General features: G+C 44.6%; 1 protein-coding gene across 6 annotated transcripts in view; it reads left to right on the top strand.

The window, feature by feature from the left end:
• The window catches only part of prmt3 (protein arginine methyltransferase 3), a 323,649-nt gene that overhangs the window by 45,912 nt on the left and 259,091 nt on the right, over positions 1-18,646 (top strand). For all 6 annotated transcript variants that reach the window (XR_011596499.1, XM_070898645.1, XM_070898646.1 and 3 more), the window contains exons 3-5: positions 438-520; positions 700-749; positions 11,587-11,689. Coding sequence is in view for 5 of the 6 variants with exons in the window: in XM_070898645.1 (XP_070754746.1) it covers positions 438-520; positions 700-749; positions 11,587-11,689 (236 nt within the window). In the remaining variant the exon portion in view is untranslated. The remainder of the gene's footprint in view (positions 1-437; positions 521-699; positions 750-11,586; positions 11,690-18,646) is intronic.

Raw genomic sequence — 18,646 nt, 5'->3', positions numbered from 1 at the left:
CCTCGACCTCCCTCTCCCGACTTCCTTTTTACGAATGATCTCTTGTCCAAATCCTTCTCAAATGTATTCTGGAAGTCCATGTAGACAACACCCATAGACACTCTCTTGCCAACCAGATTCCTTAAAATAATTCAACGAGATTAGTTAGGCACGACCTACTCTTCACAAATCCACGCTGACATTCTTTGATCAGCTTGTAGTTGTCGAAGTGCCCAGTCATGCTGTCTAGTAAACACCTACAACACATGAGGAAACAGGAGTAAATACTGGTGAGTTTAATTGGTAAAGATAAAGGAGAAAATAATATTTTCCTTATTGACAAATTACATGACTGAAATTTAAAATGTTGCAGTTATATGTGGTAATTAATCTTTACGTTTCTCTGAACTTTAAAAAAAACATGTATGTGATTGGAATATTATTTTTTCTACATACAGGTTATTCAGTTCAGCTCAAGCTATCTTTTCTCACTGTACAGCAGAGCATCAGTTTGATATTACCCAAATAGTTCGCAAGCAAGGTAAGTCCTTCAGTCCTAGCACTTAACACGATGGCAGTACATTTAGGGCCATCATTGTTTCCATATTAAGACATTTTTTTTGCAAAACAAGTAAAAGTTTGTGAGATTTAGAGATTTAAAAAATTTTTAATATTTCATTCAACGTCTATTTTGACAGAAAATGTATTTTCCCTTTTCAGGTCTGGATTGTTATGGGTACATCAAGCTCATCAATTTTATTAGAATCACAGTAAGTTTTGATGACAATTCTTTGCCTATTTTTCTTCTCGTGATCTACGTATTTTTGGACATTCCTTGTAATCTTTTACACAAAGCACAATGTGATATAATTCAAGTAAAGTCACATAAGGCAGTACTTATGGTCATCGATTATTGCAACTGCTTTTGTGTAGTTCATGTAGATTAGGAACCAAACTTCCATTGTTTTTGTTACAGCAGATGGGGAAAATAACTATTTGGGTATTGGAGACTTGCAACATTTATTCCTTCATATAGTCATAGGATATCTGCCAATCAACAAAGAAATATAACTGAATAGAGATAGCACAACGTAGAATGTACAGAGGAAAAGGAACACACATTGGTATGTGGGAGGAAGTGCTGTTAAATGGGTGGCACATATTTTACTTGGCAATACAAACCATTTTCATCCATGGCCCAGGATAGAGAGAGAATGGATGAGGTATAATGTGTTCAGTGCATTGTTTTGCAGTCCATACCCTCATTGACACCATTCTAAATACAAATATCACCATTTTAAATACAAATATGGACCATGAAATCATGATAAATGTTTGCCAAGAAATTACGCACTTGGACCAAGATTTCTATGAACTCGAGAGAAATATTGGCTGTTTATGAATCTTTGTATTGCAGTCTAATTTTAATTGCCTATTTGTACTAATCACTCAGCAATTCACTCTGAACAAAACCCTATATTTTAAACAGCACAATATTGCTGTCACTGTGAAATTTGCCAAGAGTACATTGGCTATGTTTAGTGCTGACTATTAAGGAAGTGACAATGAAGGGAGCTATTTTATGCTTGGATCAGGAATTTTATATAATAGGAATGGAAATGGGTACATTAGCAATTCTATGCTGTGATCAAGTGTTCAACCACTGCGAACATCAATGTCTAAATGCTTAATGTTGTCCAAAGCTATTCAATTGTAAAACTGTATGTACACAAATACATTTTTGTTGCAAACATCATTATAAATCCATCTTAATTTCATACAAATTCTGTGCTTAAAAGTGATGCCCTGGACTAGAATCAAGGTTTTGTTTAGCCACCTGAATTCGAACATATTGAAGTTTTTAAAAACTTACTTTCAGCAAAGCAACAGTGAGTGGGTGAAATAAATCTTTTGTGTTTTTCGTGTCGTGCTTTACACTTCACTGAACAAATGTTCCACAAGTAGGACTTGCTTTGTGCAGTAGGTTTGAGTATCTTTTTAAAATATTGTTGAGCCTGACTATTTAAAAAAATTAATTCTTGGGATGTAGGCATTGGCAGCAGTGCCAACATTTATTGCCTATCTCAAGTTGCCCTTGGGTGAGCTGCCTTCCTGAACCACTGCAGTCCGTGTGGTGAAGGTACTCCCACAGCAATTTGGCGCAGCAGTTTGGTACAACTGAGTGGCATGTCGACCACATTGCTGTGGGTCTGGAGTCACATGTAGGCCAGACCAGGTAAGGACGGAAGATTTCCTACTCTAAAGGACATACGTGAACCAGATGGGTTTTTACGATAATCCAGTAGTTTTCATGGTCACAATTACTGACACTAGCTTTTTATTCCAGATTTATTTAATTTACTGAATTTAACTCCCCCAGTCGCTGTGGTGGGATTTGAATTCTTGTCTCCAGATCATTAGTTGAGGCCTCGGGATTACTAGTCCAGTAACATAACCACTATGCTACCGTTGCCGTAGCGCCTGCTGCCCTTGTCCTTCTCGGTGCTGGAGGGCATGGGTTTGGGAGGTGCCCAATGGAAGCAGAATTTAAAGTCACTGCTGTTATTCCAGAAATGTGCAAATTGCATTTACTCAGCTTAAACAAGAACTTGGAGGAAGTGAATCGAACATACGTCTTATGGAAGTTGAATAGGCAGCTGCTGCTTTCTGACACTGCTACACATGTGGACAGAATTATTATAGTTATGGTTTCCTGAAAAGGCAGATCAGAATGAGAATAAAAGTTTTTTTTTAACCAAAAGAGTGCAAGAGAAAATGGATGGAGAGAATATTATAAGGAAGAGCTGAAATGTAATTTGAGAGTTAGAAGAATGGTATCAAGTGGCTTTACCTCACCATCCTCAGTATAGTGGGGGAGAGTCTCTCTGGACGGTTCTTACAACAACAACAACTTATATTTATATTAGATTTTAAAGTAGCAAATGATCCCAAGACACTTTACATAGAGGTAGCATTGTATAGGATGTAAAGCAGTATAAGAAAATAAATAGCTAAAAAATGGGAGGGTGGCATTTTATTTTTTTTTTAATCTATATATCTCAAGCAACTGGAGTATGATGGAATGCTCAGCACTCGTTTGGACGACTGCTGCCACTGCAACGATCAAGAAGCTCAACACCATCTAAGACAGGGCAGTTTGCTTGATCGAAGCCCCTGCCATTTAACTCAATATCCATCTCCTCCATCACTGGCGCACTGTAATATGCACGAGTTTCAATGATTCACCAAGGTTGCTTTGACAGCACCTCCCTTACGACCCCTACCACTGAGAAAGATAGAGCAACAATGTTCGGCAACACCATCGTCTCAAAATTCCCTTCCAAATAACATGCATCGCCATTCCATCATTGTCGCTTGGTCAAGGAAGTGGCATACAAATTGGCCAGAAATAGCAGCGAACCCGGGGACTGGGAGAAATTTAGAACTCAGTAGAGGAGGACAAAGGGTTTGATTAGGGCATGGAAAATGGAGTATGAGAAGAAGCTTGCAGGGAACATTAAGGCGGATTGCAAAAGTTTCTATAGATATGTAAAGAGAAAAAGGTTAGTAAAGACAAACGGAGGTCCCCTGCAGTCAGAATCAGGGGAAGTCATAACGGGGAACAAAGAAATGGCAGACCAATTGAACAAGTACTTTGGTTCGGTATTCACTAAGGAGGACACAAACAACCTTCCGGATATAAAAAGGGTCAGAGGGTCTAGTAAGGAGGAGGAACTGAGGGAAATCCTTATTAGTCGGGAAATGGTGTTGGGGAAATTGATGGGATTGAAGGCCGATAAATCCCCAGGGCCTGATGGACTGCATCCCAGAGTACTTAAGGAGGTAGCCTTGGAAATAGTGGATGCATTGACAGTCATTTTCCAACATTCCATTGACTCTGGATCAGTTCCTATCGAGTGGAGGGTAGCCAATGTAACCCCACCTTTTTTAAAAAAAAAGGAGGGAGAGAGAAAACATGGAATTATAGACCGGTCGGCCTGACCTCAGTAGTGGGTAAAATGATGGAATCAATTATTAAGGATGTCATAGCAGCGCATTTGGAAAAAGGTGACATGATAGGTCCAAGTCAGCATGGATTTGTGAAAGGGAAATCATGCTTGACAAATCTTCTGGAATTTTTTGAGGATGTTTCCAGTAAAGTGGACAAGGGAGAACCAGTTGATGTGGCATATTTGGACTTTCAGAAGGCTTTCGACAAGGTCCCACACAAGAGATTAATGTGCAAAGTTAAAGCACATGGGATTGGGGGTAGTGTGCTGACGTGGATTGAGAACTGGTTGTCAGACAGGAAGCAAATAGTAGGAGTAAATGGGTACTTTTCAGAATGGCAGGCAGTGACTAGTGGGGTACCGCAAGGTTCTGTGCTGGGGCCCCAGCTGTTTACATTGTACATTAATGATTTAGACGAGGGGATTAAATGTAGTATCTCCAAATTTGCGATGACACTAAGTTGGGTGGCAGTGTGAGCTGCGAGGAGGATGCTATGAGGCTGCAGAGTGACTTGGATAGCTTAGGTGAGTGGGCAAATGCATGGCAGATGAAGTATAATGTGGATAAATGTGAGGTTACCCACTTTGGTGGTAAAAACAGAGAGACAGACTATTATCTGAATGGTGACAGATTAGGAAAAGGGGAGGTGCAACGAGACCTGGGTGTCATGGTACATCAGTCATTGAAGGTTGGCATGCAGGTACAGCAGGCGGTTAAGAAAGCAAATGGCATGTTGGCCTTCATAGCGAGGGGATTTGAGTACAGGGGCAGGGAGGTGTTGCTACAGTTGTACAGGGCCTTGGTGAGGCCACACCTGGAGTATTGTGTACAGTTTTGGTCTCCTAACTTGAGGAAGGACATTCTTGCTATTGAGGGAGTGCAGCGAAGATTCACCAGACTGATTCCCGGGATGGTGGGACTGACCTATCAAGAAAGATTGGATCAACTGGGCTTGTATTCACTGGAGTTCAGAAGAATGAGAGGGGACCTCATAGAAACGTTTAAAATTCTGACGGGTTTCGACAGGTTAGATGCAGGAAGAATGTTCCCAATGTTGGGGAAGTCCAGAACCAGAGGTCACAGTCTAAGGATAAGGGGTAAGCCATTTAGGACCGAGATGAGGAGAAACTTCTTCACCCAGAGAGTGGTGAACCTGTGGAATTCTCTACCACAGAAAGTAGTTGAGGCCAATTTACTAAATATATTCAAAAGGGAGTTAGATGAAGTCCTTACTACTAGGGGGATCAAGGGGTATGGCGAGAAAGCAGGAATGGGGTACTGAAGTTACATGTTCAGCCATGAACTCATTGAATGGCGGTGCAGGCTAGAAGGGCTGAATGGCCTACTCCTGCACCTATTTTCTATGTTTCTATGTAATAACTGGAGTTTCTTATCTAATACCACTCTCCGTACTGTAGCTTTTCAAGATCAGAGCCTACCAGCGACTTCAGAGTAACTAGGGATGGCCTATAAGTGCAGCCTTGCCAACATCATCCGCACCCTGAGAAATATAAAAACAAGTTTAACAAAATGTTTTATTCGCTCGTGGGATATGGGCATCACTGGCAAGGCCAGCATTTATTGCCCATCCCTAATTGCCCTTGTGAAGCTAGTGCTGAGCTGCCTTATACAACTGAGAAGGCAGTTAAGAGTCAACCACATTGCTGTGGGTCTGGCGTCACATATGGGCCAGAGCAGATAAGGATGGAAGATTTCCATTCTGAAAGGAGGATTAGTGAACCAGATGGGTTTTTATAACAATCTGGTAGTTTCATGGTCACCATTACTGATAATAGCTTTCTGTTCCAGATTTTTAAAAATGTAATTAACTGAATTTAAATTCCCCAGTTGCCGTGGTGGGATTTGAACTCGCTCACCATCCAGATCATTCGTCCAAGCCTACAGAATTACTCGACCAGTAACATAGCACTGTGCTATCGTACCCGAGAGTTGCATTTTGTTAAAATTGAAAAACATCTTCAAAATAAAAGTAAACCAGTCATTGGCCCTGGAGGCTGAAATGTAAAAGCAGTTACAACTTCCCTGATCGATCTCTGCACTGTATAGGTAACTGCAAATACCAGGATTTACCTATTTGGTGCTGCCATCTTAATGGAGTCAAGTTTCGGCCTGAGTTGCTCCTATTTTTTTGGAGCAACTGGTTTAGAATGGAGTATCTTAGAAATTGCAATTCTAGGCATTTAGTTTGCTCCAGTTCTAGTGAATTAGAACGGATTCATTTTGGAACAGATTTATTTTTCAAAAGGGGGGCGTGTCCGGCCACTGACGCCTGTTTTGCAAGTTTAGGCAGCGAAAACTTACTCCAAACTAGCTTAGAATGGAGTAAATGTGGATTATTGTATGCTCAGAAAAACCTTGCCTACACTTTAGAAATCAGGCGTAGGTTACAAATCAGGCGTAGGGAACGACGGGGTGGGGAGGTGGAAGGGAAGTAATTAAATTCTACAAGCATTCAACAGTCTCACTTATACAAATAAATAGCCATCTTGAATAAAAAATTATAAACAAAGCAAATAAAAAATATTGAATATTGCTACCTGTGTGAAGCAGCAGCAGCCTTCGAGCTGCGGTGCTTCAGGCAGGCCTTCTATGTTGGAGACGGGTGGCGTCAGTGACTCGACGGCAGCCGAAGAAACAGGAAGCAGCCTTCGAGCTGCGAAGGAGGCTGAGACCATTCGGCCAGGGGACAGGGTCGGCGTGCAAAGCACCGGGAGGGAGAGCCAGTCAGCCAGCCAGTTTAAAACTTAAATTTGGAATTCAAGTATGGGTGCTGCATTGTCAACACCACGGATTATGCAATGGTTCGCCAGCAATTCACTGCATAGTGGAGAATCGATTAGAACTCACCGCACCAGGAACGTCGTAGCCCGTAGGCTGATGGGCAGGAGGCCTTACCCAGGTCGACAATATCGTACCTGGACATGAGCGAGGCTGATTGTGTCAAAAGGCTGCGTTTCCGCAGAGAAGTTGTCGTTGAGATCTGTGAATGCTGAGAGCAGATTTGAGCCCAGAAGCAGAACGCCAACTGCCTTGTCTGTTGAAGTGAAGGTAACAGCTGCACTTGCCTTCTATGCCTCGGGATCGTTTCAGGCTACAACTGGAGATGTGTGCGCCATCTCTCGATGTGCATTACATGCCTGCGTTTACCAGGTCATGGCTGCACTGTATGCGCGGAGGAATGACTTCATCAATTTCCCAATGACCGCACAAGCGATCCATGAAAGGGCTGTGGGCTTCTTCAGGACTGCTGGCTTCCCAAAGGTACAGGGCTGTATTGATTGTACCCACATAGCCTTGCGAGCAGCTGTGGAGGATTCCGAGCAGTACAGGAATAGAAAAGGATTCACTCTATCAATGTGCAGCTCATGTGTGACGACAAGCAGCGCATCATATCAATCGATACGAGATACCTGGCAGCACTCATGATGCGTTCATCCTACGCGACAGCATTATATCTGACATGTTTGAGCAGCAGCCAGAAGGGCAGAGCTGGCTACTGGGAGACAAAGGGTACGGCCTGGCCACCTGGCTCATGACGCCCCTACGCATGACACGGATGGAAGCTGACCGTCAATACAACATGGCGCACATTGCGACGCGCAGCATCATTGAGAGGACCATTGGCATATTGAAACAGCGATTCCGATGCCTGGACCATTCCAGAGACCACTTGCAATACTCTCCTCAGATTGTCGGTCACTTCACTGTTGTATGCTGCATGCTGCATAACTTAGTCATCATGAGGCAGCAGGAGCTGGTCGTGGAACCAGAAGACCCACATGAGGGGCCAGTGCCCGATGATAGTAATTTGGAAGAGCAGGATGAGGATGATGACTATGATCAGGAAAGCATGCAAGTACCTGATGCCGGAGCACGAGGTCGGAGGAGGGCCGTCCATCGTGCTCCTTTAACGATTGCTCGAGCCCTGCACCAACAGCTGATCCGAGAACGCTTCAATTACTGATGCCTGAGGGCTCTGCGACCACTGTTGCGCATGGACATGTTTATTCTTTGCAGTTGTTCCTACGTTGTGTTGTGTTAATGGAAGATGATTCAGTTTTAATGAAAAAATATTTTATTGAAAAGTTAACATCACTGTAATAAAATATTTGTTGTATCAAACTTTACTTTTTAATATGACTCTTGAAGATCACTTAAAAACTTTAAGATCACTTATAAACTTGTGAAGTTACAAAACTTACAAAACAATTTCAAATTGAAAAATCTTACACTCTCTTAAGATCACTTAAACTTCAGGATCACTTTTTAGGTGCAAAATTAAATAAGATACAAAATGTGAAAGCATTTACACTATAACATCACTTAAAAACCCTAAGATCACTTATAAGTTGTAAAGTTACAAAACTTACAAAATGATTTCAATTTCAAAAACGCTACTACAGCTACATCAAGAACAAGAACAAAAGCAGCAAAGAAAGGCTGCAACAATGTCTCATCCATATCTCAGTGAATGTTCACTTCTTCATGGGGGTTTCATTTGATTGGCGGGGCTGTGTGGCCTTATTGCAGCAGCTATCTCCATGAGGGCCTGTGCCATCACTTGCATGCCCTCCCTGTCAGCCTGTGCCGTCGATTGCACTCCCTCGGACATTCCCTCCCTAAGTTCCCGTGTCATTACTGCTATTTCTCCCGTCAGGACCGTCACCTTTTCATCCACTGCACTGACGCTACCGATGAGTGATCGGGTAAGCTCATTGGTCTCCATACCCAATGCCACAACCTGAGCCGCATCTGTTGCACGCTGCATCTCAGGAGAGTGTGAATCCAGTCTCTTTCTCCTCTGCCTGGGTCTGCCTCGCGGCATCACTACACTGGGAGGCGCGGGCACGGACAGTGGGACGCTCGGTATTCCAGACGGCACCACTACACAGGGAGGCGCGGGCTGGGACAGTGGGACGCTCGGTATTCCAGATGACAGCACTACACTGGGAGGTGCGGGCTGGGACGGTGGGACGCTCGGTGTTCCAAACGGCACCACTACACTGGGAGGCGCGGGCTGGGACGGTGGGACGCTCGGTATTCCAGACGACAGCACTAGAGTGGGAGGCGCGGGCTGGGATGGTGCGGCCCTGGGTCTTGCATCCGGCACCACTCGAGTGCGAGCCGTGGGCTGGGATGGTGGGTGAATGGGTGTACACTGCTCCATTATATCACCAGCACCACTGGACCCGCAACGTCGGAATCAAAAGCATGGAAGGTGGAACCAGAACCTATGCAAGGGGTTGAAACTCTGATGCCCCTTAATGTGGGCTCATGAACATTAATTTGGAAGGTCTCCCCTGTAGACATTTCAGTCATCACCGCCAGCATCAAGTCTGGATCGTCCGCATCTGGTTCTACTGGTTCTTGTTCTGGATCTTCAGGGTTTGGTATCATCATCATCATCATCATCATCATGTTCTGCAAAATATATCAGAACAGTCAAATGTTTAACAGCAAGGGAGGGGACAGGATGGTTGGCATGAGTACTCTCACACTTAGCAGGCCAGGCAGCAGGTTGATTTGAAGGTCCACGATGCATTTTCAGGACTTACCCTCTTCCTCGCGTGTGAGCCCAGCTTGTGCTGTACTGATTGCTTTTCTCCATGTACGACTCATCATAGCAGCTACCCTTTGTTCCAAGGGTGTCAGTGGATGCAGATTGGGCATGCCTCCTCCTGTCCGAGTTGCCTCCCTTTTGTTGTGGGTCAATTTCTTCTGCAAAGAGTAAAATATAACTTTTGGCAAAGTGCAGGGTGGGACATACAGATAGTCACATGACAATTACGATTACATTAAAAAATGAAAATATTACTTACACTAACTACTTGACCAAGGTCGTGCCATTTCTTTTTACACTGGCTTCCAGATCTCCTGGTATACACCACTGCGAAGTAATCTTCTGCAACTTGGTTCCAGCGTTTCTTCTTTTCTTTAGGTGGCACTTTTATGCGACCTCTGTTGCTGATATCCAGCGCCTGCCATCTCTGCTCAATGATGTTTACTAATATCTTCACTTCCTCATGCAACAAATTCTTTGTTCTTTGTGGACGTTGTTCCATTGCTGTAATGAATTGACACTTATTTTTCAAAACACACAGTCCTTATTTTGCATGCACCTATGCAGCACTTGTTCTGGAAGTTTAGCAGCAAAAAGCAGCACTCACTGATTTCAGCAGGTGATTTCTTCAACAGTGCTGCTAAAAGCACTCCTTCAGGCACAAAAAAATCACCAAGATCCAATCCCAAGCCTTTCCAGAGGTCCACGAAACAAATCAGCACTTTTCTTCAAGTTACTTTAAAAATGGCCGAGTGCCAATGTTTGTGACCTACTGCACGTGCGCGCGCGCGCACCAGTACGCACGCGCAGGGCTGCCGGCACGATGTCCTCGCATCTAAGTTAGCCCCGCGCCCCCCCCCTGCAGTTCCAGAATCAGCGCGACGCTGTGGCCCCGCCCCCTGCTGATCTCTGCACGCCGCGCCGAGCTCCGAGGGTCCTACAGGGAGGCCGAGAATTCCAAGGTAAGTTTTGGGCGCGAAAAATGGGCGTCGATGTCGGGGCTGCGCCGTTCTAGGCGCGGCCCAAAACTTGGCCCCAATGACACTGGCGAGATTAACAGCTCAGCATCAGGACAGTGCATCAGACCATGACCACCCAATGCAACAGGACAGCAGCTTGGATTAAAACACAAGGGTTGGCTTAAAAATACAAGTGTCAGCTGTGACTTAGTGGGTAGCATACTTGCCTCTGAGTCAGAAGGTTGTGTGTTCAAGTCCCACTCCAGGAACTTGAGCACAAAAATCTAGGCTGACACTACACTGCAGTGCTGAGGGAGTGCTGCACTGTTGGAGGTGTTGTCTTTTGGATGAGACGATATACGGATATCCTCTCAGGTGAAAATAAAAATCCCATGCCACTATTTCGAGGAAGAGCAGGGGAGATATCCCCAGTGCCTTAGCCAATGTTTATTCTTCAATCAATATAGAAAAAACATTATCTGGTCCTTATCACATTGCTGTTTGTGATAGTTTGCTGGGCGCAAGTTGGCTGCCACGTTTCCCACATTACAACAGTGACTACACTCAAAAGTACTTCATTGGTGCTTTGAGACGTCCGGTGGTCATGAAAGGTGCTATATAAGTCCAAGTCTTTCTAATAACTCTATGTAAATAAAGAGCGCTGAAAATATTGTTGCAGTCCCAGCCTCTGATATTTTGTCTGACTGTCATGAGTGTGGACGCAGGCTTGTATTCTATTTTGATGAATGCATAGATGGTGAATTCCTGAATACTAGTTCTGGGAGGGGCCTTCAAGCATAGAAATAAACTCTTTTTTTTTTGCCTTGTCCTTTTGTGAATGCTGTGATGACAGCACTGAAGAATGGCATTATTAGGGGAAGTCACTGAGTAAAATTGAGTGAGGGCAGTAAACAGTTTTGAATCAAGTGTGAAATTGGATTGAACTGAGAAAACATTAAAGTGTTTTTATTGCAGTGAAATCTATTTAGAATGTTGCATTGCACTCAACGCAATAAAACAACGATAGTAATAGTTACTGTTACTTCTTTTACACAGAATCCCTCTACAGAATCTTTTCAGTCCATCTTGGACCAAGTACCTTGGGATAAAGACGAATATATGAAACCATCCTCCATGAATGATCCTTTACTCCAATTTGGTATATCTCATTTTAATCTTCATTTGCATTGTGATAAAATTGAATTTAATATTTTGTGTGCTGTCTCAGTCCTTAGTTTTTAAAATAGATCTTGCCATCAGTATCCTATTTAGAAATCAATGGGAAAGGATCGGTATAAAACAGTGGTTAGCAAACATTTCTCTCGAGGAGCTGCCCTGTGAGTATTGATGCACTCTTGGAGATGTTCTGACCTGCCTGAGTTCTGGAAGACTATGTCAAACGCCATCATGATACCTGGGCTGAAAGAGTTAAATTATGAGAACTGCTGGTGAGCTTGGATAATAAACCGACAAGCGAGATCCTGCAGGAGTAGCAGGCCAGCTGTTCCATTTCCTGTGAATGCATGGGGAAAAAAGAGACACACAGTCAGTTTTTAGAGGAGACTATGAGGTGCAGATATGGGCCTGGAGCTGGAGGCTATGATGCAGGAGTCAGATTTTGCAATTAGAATCATAGAATGATACAGCACAGAAGGAGGCCATTTGGCCCATTGAGCTTGTGTTGGCTCTTTGAAAGAACTATCCAATTAGTCCCACTCCCCTGCTCTTTCCCCATAGCTCTGCCATTTTTTCCATTTCAAGTATTTATCCAATTCCCTTTTGAAAGTTATTATTGAATCCGCTTCCACCGCCTTTTCAGGAAGTGTATTCCAGATCACAACAACTCGCTGTATAAAAATATCGCGCCTCTGGTCCATTTGCCAATTTCCTTAATCTGTGTCCTCTGGTTATTGACCCTTCTGCCACTGGAAACAGTTTCTCCTTACTTACTCTATCATGATTTTGAACACCTCCATCAAATTTCCCCATTACCTTCTCTGCTCGAAGGAGAACAACACCAGTTTCTCTAGTCTCTCCACATATCCTCATCCCTGGTACCCTCTCCAAGACGTTGACATCCTTCCATTAATCCGGTGTCCAGAATTGACAACAACCCTCTAGCTGGGGTCCAATCAGTGTTTTATAAAGGTTAAGCATAAGTTCCTTGCATTTGTACTCTAGAACGGCGCAGCCCCGCGAGCCACGCCTGATTTCTGCGCTCAAAACCGCGCCGAAAACTTACCTCTGTATCTTCCACTCCCTCAGGTCGATCCAGGCCCTCGGCGCGGCGCAGCACAAGCTGTGGGGGGAGCGGAGCCAGGTCCCTGATCTGAAATCAGTGCTGGGACCTCTGCACATGCGCGCTACAGTGGGCGCGCATGTGCAGTAGCTCCAGGCGCCCGAAACTGTGTGGGAGGGGCCCGAAGCATGTCCAGCTCCTGCTCTGGCTGTGGCTCCAGCTTCCTCCCCTGTTCAGCTCATGCTCCCTCTGGCTCTTTCAACCCCCACACAACCCCCCATCTCCCGCTCCGCTCCCCCCCCATCTCCCGCTCCACTCCCCCCCTAGCTCCCGCTCCACTCCCCTCCCCACCCCTCCAGCTCCCGCTCCCCCCCCCCATCTCTCGCTCCACTGCAGCTCCCGCTCCGCTCCGCTCTGCTCCAGCTCCCCCGGCCACCTACCTTCAACTCCGATCCACTCCCTCTTCCTTCGGCGGGTCCCGCCCGCCCGGCATCTTGCTGGGGGCGGGTCCCGCCCGAAGTCTTGGGGCCCGGCTTCTTCACGTCGGCCGGGCGCGTTCAGCCTCCTCCCTCTCCTCTCCCCCTCCCTCCCTCCCTCCCTCTCCTCTCCCCCTTCTTCCCTCCTTCTCTCTTCCCTCCCTCTCCCTTCCTTCCCTCCTCTCCCTTTCCCTCCCTCTCCTCTCCCTTTCCCTCCCTCTCCTCTCCCTTTCCCTCCCTCTCCTCTCCCTTTCCTCCCTTCCCTCCCTCTCCCTTCCCTCCCTCTCCCTTCCCTCTCTCTCCCTTCCCTCCCTCTCCCTTCCCTCCCTCTCCCTTCCCTCCCTCTCCCTTCCCTCCCTCTCCCTTCCCTCCCTCTCCCTTCCCTCCCTCTCCCTTCCCTTCCCTCCCTCTCCCTTCCCTCCCTCTCCCTTCCCTCCCTCCCCCTCTCCCTTCCCTCCCTCCCCCTCTCCCTTCCCTCTCCCTTCCCTCCCTCTCCCTCTCCCTTCCCTCCCTCTCCCTCTCCCTTCCCTCCCTCTCCCTCTCCCTTCCCTCCCTCTCCCTCTCTTCTCCCTTCTCTTCCTATCCTCTCCCTTCCCTCCTCCCCTCGCTGTCAGAAACACATAGACACTGACAGACAGAGAGCGAGAGACACTGACAGAGACACAGAGAGAGACACACTGTTGTGGGGGGGGGGGCATCCCAGCACGCTGTTGGAGGGCTCCCGGTGCTGCAGTCGGTAAGTAGAAACTGAATTTTTTATTTATTGATTTTTTTTATTTTTTATTAATTTTTTTTGATTGATTTATTGGTTGATTTATTGATGTATTTATCATTTATTATTGATGATGGCTCTTTATTTGTAAAACTGAAGTGTTTAATGTTTGTAAACTCCCCCCCCCCCCGTTCCCTATGCCTGATTTGTAACCTACGCCTGATTTTCTAAGTGTAGGCAAGGTTTTTCTGCGCGTACAAAAATCTACACTTACTCCATTCTAAGTTAGATTGGAGTAAGTTTTCGCTGCCTAAACTTTCAAAACAGGCGTAAATGGCCGGACACGCCCCCTTTTGAAAAAAAAAACCTGTTCCAAACTGAAACTGTTCTAACTGACTAGAACTGGAATAAACTAAATGCTGAGAATTGCAATTTCTAAGATACTCCATTCTAAACCAGTTGCTCCAAAAAAATAGGAGCAACTCAGGCCGAAACTTGACCCCTATACCTCTATTTATTACGCAAAGGATCCTGTATGCCTTTTTAACAGCCTTATCAACTTGTTCTGCCACCTTCAAAGACTTGTATACATACACCCCCCCCCCGCCCCCCAACCCAGGTATCTCTGTTCCTGCACACCCTTTAAAACTGTACCATTTAGTTTATATTGCCTTTCATGATTCTTCTTGCCAAAATGTATCACTTCGCACTTCTCTGCATTAAATTTCATCTGCCATGTATCTGCTAATGTTACCAGTCCGTTACTATCCTCCTCACTGTTTACTACATTTCCAAGTTTTGTGTCAGCTATAAACTTTGAAATTATGCCCCAAGTCCAGGTATGTCAAAAAGAGTAGTGGTTCTAATAACCCCACCTTGGGCACACCACTGCATACTTCCCTCCAGTCTGAAAAACAACTTTTCACTCTCTGCTTTCTGTCCTTTACCCATTTTGTATCCATGCTGCCACTGTCCCTTTAATCCCCTGGGTTTCAATTTTGCTAACTAGTATATTATGTGGTACTTTATCAAAACTTTTTAAAAGTCCATATACGCAACATCAACCGCACTACCCTCATCAACCCTCTCCGTTACTTCATCAAAGACTTCAATTAAGTTAGTCAAACACAAACTGCCTTTTAAGGTTTATTTATAACAGTTGCTCTTGTTCACTTGCTCTCTATCTAAAATAAAACATTTAACAATTTGCATCATCTCACTAAAGTGTTCCTCAGTCCACTGACTGAAAGATTAATGATGCAGGCATGAGGTCACATACAAAATACACATTGGCAAGTTTAAAAAAAATTAATTTACGGGATGTGGTCATCACTGGCAAGGTCAGCATTTATTGCCCATCCCTAATTGCCCGTGAGAAAGTGGTAGTGAGCTGCTTTCTTGAACTGCTGCAGTCCGTGCGGTGAAGGTACTCCCACAGATCAGATATGCTGCCATATAATTAGATATTGGGCAGAGAGGCTCACTCCTGAATGTTAGATGCTCGGACTGGTTAAAAGGCAAACCCAAAGCTTGGAACCATGCTCTTTCTGAGGTTGGGATCTAGCAGTGTTGTGGGGATCCTACTGGGTGCTCTGAGATGCATTTCACTTGTGTGTTTGACCTCTTAAGTGCTTCTTATTGTCATTTAGTACAACAGCACTCCATTTATTGTATTGCCATCCCTTGCCTTGAGCACACATATACAGAAAAATGAGAATTTGACACATTTTGTACTAGTGCCTCCAAATGCTTCATTACAGTCATTACATTTAATGCAGAACAGCACATTTTAAATACTTTGTAAACTGATGGAACAAATTTTCGAACCAATGGCTGTAACGTAACGGCAGTATATAATAAATTATGCCCTGCAGCCACACATTGGGCGAGTATTTTGGAACATCTAGGTATTACGGTAAACATAATTATATCATCCAGTAAATGTGGCACGAAAACTTAATTTGTAAAATCGTTGTCAACAATTTCATCTATAATTCTGGCATAATAGACCAATGTTGCACCATTCTCAAACAGCAAACTGATTTTGAATTGGCATTTATAATAATTGGGGTTCTCAAAGAAATGGGTGGGGGAGGAAATTTGTTCCCAATCGCTTCTTTGGAAGAATTGTTTGGCTTAGTACAGAATTAAAGGCATCGTGTCAGTCTTAGCTCAGTGGGTACCACTTTCGCCACTGAGTCAGAAGGTTGTGGGTTCATAGTCCCACTCCAGAGACTTGAGCACATAAATCTAGGCTGACACTCCAGTGCACTGCACTGTCGGAGGTGCCGTCTTTCGGATGAGACGTTAAACCGAGGCCCTGTCTGCTCTCTCAAGTGGACGTAAAAGATCCCATGGCACTATTTTAAAGAGCAGGGGAGTTCTCCCCGGTGCTCTGGCCAATATTTATCCCTCAATCAACATAACAAAAAACAGATTATCTGGTCAATATCACATTGCTGTTTGTGGGAGCTTGCTTATGCGCAAATTGGCTGCTGCGTTTCCTGCATTATAAGAGTGACTGCACTCCAAAAGTACCTCATTGGCTGTAAAGCGCTTTGAGACATCCGGTGGTCATGAAAGATGCTGTATAAATCTAAGTCTTTCTTTAAGTTAATTATTGGGTAGTTATAAGAACTTCTATAATAATGCCTGTGGGGGCCCCAAAAAAGGCTCTGATAATAATACGGAGCATTATACAACGGATCAGCAGCTGCAGTGAGTAATGTACATTTTTCCATGCCTGTTTTAGTTAGGGATGTAGTGCCTGCCATTTGAGCCAAAAGGTGATGCCTGAATATACAGAAATGTGCCAGTTAAAAAAATGCAGATGTATAATTTTGCATCTCTTTTGGGATTAGTGTTGAATGTCTCTGCCATTGTTAATTTATGACTGTACACGGATTCATAGAATCATAGAAATTTACAGCACAGAAGGAGGCCATTCGGCCCATCGTGTCTGTGCCAGCCGAAAAAGAGCTATCCAGCCTATTCTCACTTTCCAACTCCTGGTCCGAAGCCTTGTAGGTTACGGCACTTCAAGTATGTATCCAAGTACTTTTTAAATGCAATGAGGGTTTCTGCCTCCATCACCCTTTCAGGCAGTGAGTTCCAGACCCCCACCGCTCTCTGAGTGAAAAAAGTTCCACTCAACTCCCCTCTAATCCTTTTACCAATTATCATTAAGGCATATTATCTGACTATTGCTGTTTGTAGGAGCTTGCTGTGTGCAAATTAGCTGGAGAATTTTAGATGTGCGGAAAGATTGGATAGGCTGGGGTTGTTTTTCTTTGGAACAGAGGAGGCTGAGAGGAGATTTAATTGAGGTGTATAAAATTATGAGGGGCCTAGTTAGAGTGGTTAGGAAGGACCTATTTCCTTTAGCAGAGAGGTCATTAACCTGGGGGCACAGGTTTAAAGTAATTGGTAAATGGCAACATCCTCGTAAATCTCCTCTCTACTCTCTCTAGCACAATTTTGTGTAATGGGTGCCGTTTTACTTTGTTTCATCAGCCTGACAGCCTGAGGCATCTCATGTTCTATTAGGGATGGACAATAAATGCTGGCCTTGCTAGCGACGCCCAAATCCCATGTCCGAATAAAAAAAAATATAGCATTTTTGCAGATATGCTTTCACCTGACCAGTCAAATGACTCTACGTCTGTTCATTTAGGCTAATCTAGGTGTTAGCTGTGGCTCAGCAATGGCACTCTTGCATCTAAGTCAGAAGGTTGTGGGTTCAAGCCCCACTCCAGAGACTTAAGCGCAGAATCCATGTTGACTTGTGCAGTACCGAGCGGCTACTGCACCTTTGGAGGTGTCGTCTTTCTGCTGAACTGTTAAACCGAGGCACCGTCTGCGCTCTCAGGTGGATATGAAAGATTATCCTATGGCATTATTCACAAAAGAACATAAGAACGTAAAATAAGAAATAGGAACAGGAGTAGGCCATACGGCCCTTTGAGCCTGCTCCGCCATTCAATAAGATCATGGCTGATCTGATCATGGACTCGGCTCCACTTCCTCGCCCGCTCCCCATAACCCCTTATCCCCTTATCGTTTAAGAAACTGTCTATTTCTGTCTTAAATTTATTCAATGTCCCACCTTCCACAGCTCTCTGAGGCAACGAATTCCACAGATTTACAATCCTCTGAGAGAAGAAATTTCTCCTCATTTCTGTTTTAACTGGGCGGCCCCTTATTCTAAGATCATGCCCTCTAGTTCTAGTTCCCCCAATCAGTGGAAACATCCTCTCTGCATCCACCTTGTCAAGCCCCCTCATAATCTTATACGTTTCGATAAGATCATCTCTCATTCTTCTGAATTCCAATGAGTAGAGGCCCAACCTACTCAACCTTTCCTCATAAGTCAACCCCCTCATCCCCAGAATCAACCTAGTGAACCTTCTCTGAACTGCCTCCAAAGCAAGTATATCGTTTCGTAAATATGGAAACCAAAACTGCATGCAGCATTCCAGGTGTGGCCTCACCAATACCCTGTATCGCTGTAGCAAGACTTCCCTGCTTGTATACTCCATCCCCTTTGCAATAAAGGCCAAGATACCATTGGCCTTCCTGATCGCTTGCTGTACCTGCATACTATCTTTTTGTGTTTCATGCACAAGTACCCCCAGATCCCGCTGTACTGCAGCACTTTGCAATCTTTCTCCATTTAAATAATAACTTGCT

This window comes from Pristiophorus japonicus, chromosome 14 (genome assembly GCF_044704955.1).
Source record: "Pristiophorus japonicus isolate sPriJap1 chromosome 14, sPriJap1.hap1, whole genome shotgun sequence".
NCBI classification, from domain to species: Eukaryota; Metazoa; Chordata; class Chondrichthyes; family Pristiophoridae; genus Pristiophorus; species Pristiophorus japonicus.
The sequence above is the reverse complement of the archived record's forward strand: the minus strand, read 5'-3'. Positions and strand labels throughout refer to the sequence as shown.